The sequence below is a fragment of the Myotis myotis genome, unplaced genomic scaffold (assembly GCF_014108235.1).
Source record: "Myotis myotis isolate mMyoMyo1 unplaced genomic scaffold, mMyoMyo1.p scaffold_m19_p_2, whole genome shotgun sequence".
Lineage (NCBI taxonomy): Eukaryota > Metazoa > Chordata > Mammalia > Chiroptera > Vespertilionidae > Myotis > Myotis myotis.
This window is the reverse complement of record NW_023416324.1, coordinates 196,375,303-196,385,797: the sequence shown is the minus strand read 5'-3', so window position 1 is coordinate 196,385,797 and position 10,495 is coordinate 196,375,303. Positions and strand designations below refer to the sequence as shown.

Here is a 10,495-nt window from a genome sequence, read left to right as displayed (position 1 = left end):
ATCAACCCAAACCACTATGCTCAGTTAATATTTGAAAAAGGAGGCAAGAACATTCAATGGAGTCAAGACAGTCTCTTCAATAAATGGTGCTGGGAAAATTGGACAGATACATGCAAAAAAATGAAACTAGACCACCAGCTTACACCATACACAAAAATAAACTCAAAATGGATAAAGGACTTAAATGTAAGACAGGAAACCATAAAAATACTAGAGGAATCCACAGGCAGCAGAGAGGTATGTTCTTGCACCATTTTTCCTCAGAGGATGCTGAGGTGCAGGGAGGTTGAGAATACTTCTCAGTGGCTCATGAGAGGGAAGGGGAGAACAGAGTTGGGATTCACATCAGCACCAATTGAACCCACACCCCAGAGCCCTTCCACGTTACCATGAAGACTCCATGATGAGAAGGAGAAGACTGGGTGCAAGTTAAGTAGGCTGTGGTCTGTTCCTTACCAGCTCTGTCACCATGACCCAATGATGACCCTTTGGCATTATTTCCAAAGAATTCCAAATGTCAGGTAATCAATAGAGACCAGCTCAGACCACGATGGAATTGCAGAGTTAGTGGTAATGAGGCTTTATGTAATCCTGTACTCCACATCTCTCTGAAAAAGCACCTCATGGGATCTGTAGAACAAGAGAGAGTCTTGGAAATAAAAATTTCCAAGTGATAGAGAAGGGGCAGAGAGAACTATAACAACACCCGAGGTCACAGAAAAAGTGGCATCTCTGGGTTGGGAACCCAGGCCTTCGGCTGCTGTTGCAGGCCTCTCTCCATAGCGTTTTTCTCCCTCTGTATGTGTCTTTGTCCTAATATCCTCTTCTTATATGGATGCCAGTAATGTAGGATTAGGGCCCACCCTAAAGACCTCATTTTACTTAAATTACATTTTTAAAGATCCAATCTTCAATACAGTCACATTCTGAGATACTTACTGGGGGTCAGGACTTCAACATATGGATTGGGGAGGACCCATAACAATATATCTGTTTCTATCTATATATCTATATCTATGTCTATATTCATGTCTATATCTATATGTATATACAAATCATCATTTGTGGGGCTTATTTGAACCTGAAATAGTAATAGTGAGAACTCCTCCAAATCCTATTGTGTGACAGTGAAAGCATACATATTCCAAATCCAATTTCCCTAGCTTAATTAGCATGTGGCCCGTTAGCACAAACCTATTAGGAATGAGCATTCTCACAGTCAACTATTATCTAATTTCCGGGCTCCTGAGACCTACTGCTCCATTAATGTTGAAAGGGTGAGCACAGCTGGGGTAAGTCACCATGCTGCTGGCTGGCTGTCAGAAAGCCCATGTGGAATCAGATCTGAAAAGGTGCACTGTGGGCAGCAAGAAAGGGGCTTGTGCTGCGAGCATCCCTCGGGCCTCCGTTACTGGACTCTCTTTGAGACACATACTAGAGGCTGGAACGAACACCTGTCTGTACACAAGAGGTGCAGACGTGAATGTGGGACAGTTACTCCTTTTAAGTGTTCAGGCTGTGTGAAACTAGAAAGGGCAGACATTTCTTTCTTCCTTTCTTTTTTTTTAAGAAATCATGTTTATCCAAGAATTTGGCATATTCCCACACTCTTCCTTCCTCCCCCCTACCCCCCTTATCTCTCTTGCTCAATTATTTATTGAGTGAGGGCCTGCTGTGCATGAGGCACTCTGCTAGGTCCTGTGGGAGATAAAGAGATGACTCAGTGGGGATCTGCCATGCATGTTTTAATTCTGATAACCTGTTCCCTGTTCTGCTTTTGGTTATGTGTGCCAGCCTTGCTCTGCCAATTCTTGGCAAACCTAAAAGCCACTTCGGTGAACAGCGTCAAAGCTTCTGAACCCTTGACATTCCCCTCCTCCCTGTAGAATTGATAGCACCTCCTGTCCCCCAGCCACTGGCTCCTGACCCCTCTGGCCCTGTGATGATCACTGTGCTCATCTTGCCTCCCAGGCTGCTTTATTTTGTCCTTTTTATGAGCTGTTCCTTCTGATTCCTCCCACTTCTTCCTCCTCTCACTGCGACTCTTTTCGTGATCCACACTGATCATTCCCAATGAGCCAGCTTAGTGTGAAAGAAGAAAGGATCTAGTGATCTGCTTCATCTTAGTGAACTGTTACTTATTCTAGGGAACAAAGATACTGCTTGAAGAACTCCTTCCTTAGAGTTGAGGGTAAAAACCAGGCCTCCTAGGTTCATTTGTTCCTTGCTAAAGCCCTCACCCCATCCTAAAGTTACTTCCCAGCCACTGAACATGGGGCAGTATGTTAATTTTTTTTTCAAGTAAGAGTGGGAAGGGCATGGAGTGTAAAGAATGAGATTTCACAATGAGATTAAACCTTATGTGCAGGTTATACAATGTTAAAATTCATACCTGAAATAGAATTCAAAGCAGGCACAGGTTCTACTTGAAAATTTAATTCTTACAACTTAATTTGGCTGGGAAGAACTTGATGTTTTTTATCATATAGACACTGCCGCCGGAGTGTGTGTTCTCCCTACGCTGCCAACCCCTGGGAGACAGCCTCCCTCCTCCCCTGCTAATCAAATTCATGCCCCCCAAAAAGTCCTACCCCTCTCTGAGAGCTGCCTGGGCAGCCATGAACTTCCTGAGGTCCAGCCTCTGTGAGTCATCTTTGCACCTCAGTTACAAAGTCAGATACTTAGTAGGTTCTCAATAGAAGTGTGGGAAATCAAGAAATGAGACTTTCTCCCCTGCTAAACCCCAGGGTGTTTAGTGTCTGCACAACTCAGTCAAAAACTAACGTGCCTCCCACATTGTTAATGAGCCCCTTTGAGAGGTCAAGGGGGGAAAAGGGAGACATATGTAATACTTTAAAGAATAAAGAATTTAAATTAAAAAAAAAAGATGGAATGCTTTGTCCTTTCCACCCAGATTGCCGGTTCCTTGGGGAGAAGGGCAGTGTTCATTTTTCTCTCCGTATTCCTCTTCACTGCCTACTGCAGGGATGGCTCACAAATATTGTTGATTTGAACCCTGTTCCTTGTTGCTTGACAGCAGTGTCTGTTGGGATCCATGCTTAGAAAACCGATTTTGCAGAAGCCACAATTTTGTTGTAAATACATCTACACACGAAGTCTGGCTTCCAAGCACTTTGAATGGAGAGATAAGTGGTTATTGGCCCGTTGGTGCTCAGTTTGATGCAACCGCATTTATCCAGCAGTTACTCTGCACCTGACACTGCCCCGGGCGATGCTCCCGCCTCCCATCTCGCTGCTCAGCCCTGATCTGGGGACAGTGCTTGTCCAGCTGGCCATGGATGACCAGGGGGTAGTGCCCATGCTTCCAGACACCAGGCCTGGACCCTGCTGGGTGGTCATGGGGACCTGCTGCTTGCCCAGTGCAGGCCCCTCGGGGTGGTGCCAGCTTGCTGCCTCCTCCCCCATCCTTGGCCCTCCCTTGGGAGCCAGAATAGATTTTGCAGCGAGTTCCATGACCTGACTCCAAAAAGTCTGCACTGTGGCTTTTCAGGAAACTTCAAACTTATCTGCTTAAGAAATAATGCAAAGGGGAAATGAATGCTGGCAAGGCTAAAAGGGATTTCCGGCTGTGTCTTCCCAAGCCAGCCGGCCGGTCAGAGTATTCCCGTGGTTAATTCACTGGCATCATTTTGGCGTCAGCACCCCGGCCCCCCAACCCCCCCGGCCCCCACTCTGCCTTCCCCCAGTTCCAACTGTTGTGCTGCAGCAGGATTTGGGTTGAATCTGGGCAGAGTCCCCCTTCCCCCCCCTTTTAGGAGCAGCCCTCGGGATTCTGTTACCGCACGAGCCTGTGAAAGTGATCCTCGCCTTCCCTTGCACACAAAGGCAGGAGCTCTTTAAGGGAGCTGCCTGCTCCTCCGCACAGCTGCAAGCCAGGGCTCCTGTGGGCTCAGCCACCCAAGCTTTGGCCTGAACATGAGTGGGGAGGCGTCTTGAGGAGCCCCCAGGACACCCCGGAGCGGGGCAGGGAGGGAGCAGGCAGTCTGCGCGGATGGAGACCACCGGTCCCCGGGGATCGGATTAGGATTAGCCGCTGCTCGGGATGCTCAGCGCGCCGCTTGAGCATCCTGCCTGTGGTCCAGAGGGTGCGGGCAGCGCGCGCTGCGGAATGCCTGCGTGGATTTGACCCAGCGCCCAGAGGCGAGCCCGCATTCGGACACGGCGGATGGGCTTCCGGCCGGGCTGCGCGCAGGCAGCACGAACGCTCAGCTCCAGGCGGCTGCGAAAGCCTCCGGGCTGCATGGATTTGGCTGTTTCAGCAGCGGAGATTCCTACCCGGGAGGATCGGAGAGCTCGATCCGCGCTCCAGCTGTGACAACTTCAGGGCTGGCTGCTGACTTGTGTGGGGTCCGGGCTCCGTCGTGCCCTGCAGCCTCTCCTGCGGCTCCCCGCCCCGAAGTCTGCCGCCAGGACTCCCCTGATCGCATCCCCAGCAAGGGGGCCAAGGAGGGGTTAAAAGAAGAGCAGCAGCCCTCCCAACTACTCAACCTCTCGTGACTGCCTGGGTTCCGGGGTTCTGAGAGGGACCGTGCGCTGCCCGGGGAAGCGATGCAAGTCTCCATAGCCTGCACAGAGCACAATCTGAAGAGCCGGAATGGTGAGGACCGACTTCTCAGCAAGCAGAGCTCCAACGCCCCCAATGTGAACGCAGCCCGCGCCAAGTTCCGCACGGTCGCTATCATCGCGCGCAGCCTGGGGACCTTCACCCCTCAGCATCACATTTCTCTCAAAGAGTCCACCGCCAAGCAGACTGGCATGAAATATAGGTATGGATGTGAGCTTTCCTCTCCCCCGGGGTTGCCGGGGTCTGTACAGGTGCCGTGGACACAGTTCATCAGGTTTGCAAAGTGACTTACTTATTGGTGGGTCATTAATTTAGAATTCTCAGGTGTCCCTGATATAGCTCCTTAGGAGGGTGGGAAACCCACATTGTGGTGTGTGTGCATAGGATTTTAAAACATGCAGCCCATTTTGTATTTTCTGAAGTGTTAGGTACACCTTGGGAGCTGTATGCAATCTAGTCTGCAGGGAGTAACACAACTGCTGGGAACTGGTTTTGAGATCAGGGTAGCTTTTCAGCAGCATGTGGTTGTCCTAGTTTAGGGTACAGATGTAGTTTCTGTGATTATACGATTAAAAATAGTTTCCCATCTAGTACTCGTTCTTATTTATCTCTTGAAAAATCACGGTAACAAATGCGACGCAAACTTTTGAGGAAGTTTTGTTGCAAATTAGATTGAAGACTGACATTTAAATCTAAATTTAAGTAAAATGTAGACGCTGTTGTGAAGTATGGAGAAAAAGTCAGTTGTTGTAATACTACTAGTTTCCTCATAAATTTTTAAGGTCACTCTTCCTCTGTAGTTTTCCGTAGTTGAAAATCGTCATGGTGATAGTTGATGCTCTCTTAAATAGGGAATGACTTACATTTGAGAAGTAGAAAATTGCATTATTCAGTTATATGTCTCCTGCCTCTGCTTTGCACTGAAGTTTCCTGACTTTATTGCTCTTAAACTACTGTGTTTCTAATATCAAAGAATGTTTGCAAACGTTGAGGAGAAAAGCAAGTGAAGCATGTTCCAAAGGCTTTGGTTTCCCTAATATGCAGATATGATTTTGTCAATGATTTACATTTAACTGTCCAGCCTCTTTTTTAGGAACCAGGTTTTAGGATAGCAGGAATGTAATGCAATTAAAATAGTGCACACCCAAGATTGTTTCCCAGGTGGGATTTTTGAAATAAGCATTTAAACCAATTTCTATAAAACTTGTCCTTGAAAAAGTTTCTTTGTAGAGTTACAGGAAAGCTTCTTATTGTAAAAAACTTCAGGCACTGTTGTTTTGACATATTTTTGAGACATTAAGGAAGCAAGCTGTGAGTGGGGGTAGGGGTCAGGGCACTATAAAACATGGCTAAAACCGGACCTCAGCATAATGCAAGCAGCCAGACTCCAGGCAGCTCCGCATGTGTCAGCAGCGTGAGCATCTCTGCTTACCTGATATTCCATGATGGAGAGTGGGGCCCCACAGTGCCAGTCTGCTAACTGAGACTGCAGTCTTGAGTGCACTGGCACTTTCTATTGCTGCTTCTGTGGCACACACCCAACCCCTGCGCCGTGGACACAGCGCTGCTCTGCATCCGATTCAGCAGCTGAAATGAAGATGGGCTGCTTGCTGCTTTCCTCTGCAGGGCCCCTGGGCACGGGACACTCAGGGTTAAGGCAGATCAGAGAGGTGATTTGAATTGTGGTCTCCGGCATGTTAGCCGCACCACGAGCTTTCTTTTTGTAAACCAGAAGAAACAAAACCCCTTCCTTTCTGGTGGCAGAATTTCCTAGTTGCTTGGGTATCACTGTATTGGAAGAGATTGGTCTTATGATGGCTTTCAGACGCAGGAGATTTCTATTAAGGGTTTTCTGGTAATAGTTGCTCAGCTCAGATGGGATGATAATTGCCTCTCTTTACCAAAAGGTGTGCAAGTAAGAGTCACGTGGGCACCTCTCATTACTGGTAACTAAAACCTGCTCTTTTCGGACAAAAAGGTAGCCACCTGTGGTCTTCAGTGTACTCTGACTTTACTAGTATTATGCTATTTGTTGTTTATGGTGACTGGATAAGATACCTGGTCTCCACTCCCCCTCTTATTCTGAACCTTCCTATCTATGACAGGCAGGTGGTTTTGTGTGTGAGTATGACTTAACCCCTCTCTTTTTCAAATTCTACTCAGAGTGACCTTAGGGAAAAAAATAATGAGATTATGCCAAATGTACACTAAGATTTTCTTAGTGTTGGAGAGACAGAGGTGAGAAGAGAAAGAGGCTAACTATACACTTTAAAAACAATGAAAGGAATTGCTTTATTAGCCCAGTTATCTTTTTTCTTTGAAAATGATGTCACTAAAATATAATATCCATGTGTAGACTATTGATTGATGATAACAAATAGCAAAACATAAAATATAATGCCATAGCCTTGGGGAGGGAATTGGCTTACGTAAGTGATCAGGGAAATGTCTGAAGGAACTAGAATGGAAAGTCACTGTCTAATTGTGTTTATAATAATACTTTTATCCTTGTCCTGCCCGGGTGACTCAGTTGGTTGGAGTGTCATCCCATATACCAAAAGGTCTAAGGTTTGATTCCTGATCAGGGCACTTACCCAGGATGCAAGTTTGATTCTCTTTTGGGGCACATACAAAGGAAACTGATCAATGTCTCTCTCTCTCCCTCTCTCTCTCTCTCTCTCAACATATCCTTGGGTGAGGATTAAATAACAATAATTGCCGGGAGCCGGTCCATGCTTGCTGTTTCAAGGGACCTGGCATATATGGCATACTGTTCTTAATATGTTTGCTCACCTTCTTGGCACTATGTGTTTTAACCAAGGTCTCTGAGAAAGGTTGTTTCCCCAGGTAGGGATTTTCCCCTGAAGTTAGGGAGGGAATAAAACCTCTTAACTAGTGCCAGGTGGGTAATTAATCACTTTAACTACGAACAATCATGCTTAAGCTACATAATCTTTACTCCCTGGAATGGAGATAAGAAACGCCCTAACCTTTGTAATAGAGATTGATAGGATTGAATCAACTGGTATAAATACAGATGTAATAAGACAGCAAGACACAGAACTTAGAATACAGAACCAGGAGAGACGGAACCTAGGCACAGAACCTACACAGAACGTTCTCTAGAGACAGAAGAACTTCGCTGGAGAGAACACGGCAAAAGATCCTGGACAGAAACTGGCCTCAGAACCTAGAGACAGAACCTAGCGAGAGAACATGGCAAAAGATCCTGGACTGAACCTGACTACAGAAATTGGCAAGAGAACCTGACTAGAACCTGGTATCTGAACCTGGCTGGAGAACCTGGACAGAACCTGGCTGGAGAACCTAGCAAGGGAACATGGCTACAGAACCTGGCTGGAGAACCGGGAGAACCTAGCAAGAGAACATGGACACAGAACCTAGCTGGAGATCCTAAGCAGAACCTCTCTGGAGATCCAGACCAGAACTTGGCTGGAGATCCTGGCTGGAGATCCTGGCTAGGCTGCTGATCAACTGAACGCTGTCTCCGTGTCATTCCTTCTTCGCCGACTCCGTCCACACCTTTGGGGACCCCTGGACCCGCTGGGGCTGGACCCTGGCAAATAATAATATTCTTATCCTTGAAAATTATTTCATTAGGCATAGCTTAATAGGGATCCACAAACCCTAGAAGATAAAGATTATTATCTTTTTGTGTATTTTTTGAGGAGAGGGTTCATAGCTTTCATCAGAATTTGAAAAGTGTCTACCACTCAAAAATTGTCAAAAAGCAGTGTTATAGAATAAAGAGATATTCATTTAGTCAACAAATATTTACTGCGCACCTATTCTGCACCAGGAACCTTACTGAACTGGGTGCACAAAGGTATGGAAACCAGGCAAGGTTTGGGGCTTACACTCAGGTTGGGAAAACAAACAAGCAAATAAACAAACAATAATCTATTGTAAGACAGTCCCATGAAGGATATGTTTTGGAGGGAGATAGTCATGCCTGGGCCAACTTAGTTTATCCGTTTTGAGGCTATCATCTCTGCTTTAGTTTCAGGACTATGACTGCATCTTGAGGCACAGGTAATTGTGTCCATATCTGCCACCTGTTTTGCCACCCCAGGGACTTCTTTTAGGTACCAATCATGCTGTAAGGTGCTGCCTGGCCATTGAGGACTTATCTATAACCCTGATAAATAAATAGAATGCCTTCTGCTCATATAATTGCTTTATGATTTTTAAAGCCCAACTCATATCATAGTCTGTGATTACCATTCATTAATCAAGAACTCATGAACTTGGATTTTAGAAATAATATACACTTGTGTGAAGCATCTGAATTCTGTAAGAATAAAGTGCTCAAATCCACTATTAGACCCACACTACCACTGTGCAAGAATCTCGCATAAAATTAGCTATTGTTTCAAGGCTAAGGATGGAAAAATAATCCATGAGAACAATTTGCTACTCAATGATACTGTCAGCCCAAAGAACAAGATTCCACGTAATGTTTATCCTGGGACTGTCCTACATGTAAATAACAGAACTATTTATTACATTTCTTAGAGTGTTTACACTTGTGCTTTGTTAATGCGTTTGTATTTCTTTATGTTAATTTTGTGTGTTTTTAATCTCAGACTTCATTAGACCATGCTAGAGTCTGATGTACAATCTGCAACCATATGTGATAGCTGTAGATACACACATGAGCCTTTCATCCTAAGAAAGTCAAATCACTCAGAACCGAAGTTAAGCCAGATTGGTTTGGTTATTTTTGCTTGTTTGGTTGTTGGTATCATTTTTATAAGTCTTTAGAATGATTCAGCTACTAGATTTTACATCTTCTCAGTGCTTTTGTCATTCAGAATTGAGCACATTTGTACTGATGAGCTACCTCCAATTCTATCATTGTTACTTTAGCTTTAGAGCAATTTGAATACTCATGGATGCAATTTCATTGAGAAAAATTTTCTCTGTAACACATACATTCACGTCAATATAGTCTGTGTTGTATAGTTACATAAGACATGCTAAAATTCTTAAGAGGATTCTTTACCAGAAGTATTGACTGAGCAATAATCTGAATTCCACTAAAAAACTTCTTTTTCCAGTTTTTTAGGTCAATCACGTTACCACTTCTGTCATTTAAAAGTTTTTAAAATAATTATAGATTCATAGGAATTCACACACACACACACACACACACACACACACGGAATTTCCTTGTACCTTTAATTCAGTTTTTTTTCTAGTGGTCATATCTTATATAACTACAGTACAACACCAAAACTAGTAAATTGACATTGGTACAGTCCACAGAATTTATTCATTTTATACCAGTTACATATATACTCGTGTGTGTGTTTATATGTCTACAGTTTCATCACCTGTGGAAGCTGTGTAACTATCACCACCATGAAGAAGCAGAATTGTTGCATTATCACAAGGCTCCCTCAAACTGCCCTTTTATAGCCACAGCCACATACTCCTCCCCAATCCCTAATCTTTGGCAACCACTAATTCGTGATCCATCTCTACAATTTTGTTGTTTCAAAAACCTTATATAAGTGGAATCATACCGTTTTTTAATATTTGGGAATTAGCTTTTTCCCCCACTTAGCATAACCCTTTGAGACCCATCCAAATTGGTGTGTGTATCAATAATTCATGTCTTTTCATTGCTAAGTAGTCTTCTGTGGTGTGGATGTTCCACAGTGTTTTTTAATCATTCATCCACTGAGGGACAATCAGGTTGGTGTCATTGTTACTTTTAGGATGCATTAGAAACCATGAGATTATAACATTATTTCCAAGTCACTTAGTAGCTCAGAATATAACATTCAAACTATGTAACAGGCACCTGAGGTCCTTCATGGTCTGATTTCCATCATGCTTTCCCATTGCTATTCTTTGTTTTCTCATTTTACCTCCAACTTCATG

At 44.5% G+C, this 10,495-nt stretch overlaps 1 protein-coding gene across 1 annotated transcript in view; it reads left to right on the top strand.

Annotated features, from left to right (window-relative positions):
- The first annotated feature begins 3,798 nt into the window (after positions 1 to 3,798).
- KCNAB1 (potassium voltage-gated channel subfamily A member regulatory beta subunit 1) overlaps positions 3,799 to 10,495 on the top strand; it is a 203,854-nt gene continuing 197,157 nt past the window's right edge. The window contains exon 1 of the mRNA XM_036349319.1: positions 3,799 to 4,787. Within this exon, the coding sequence (XP_036205212.1) occupies positions 4,570 to 4,787 (218 nt within the window). The 5' untranslated portion in view covers positions 3,799 to 4,569. The remainder of the gene's footprint in view (positions 4,788 to 10,495) is intronic.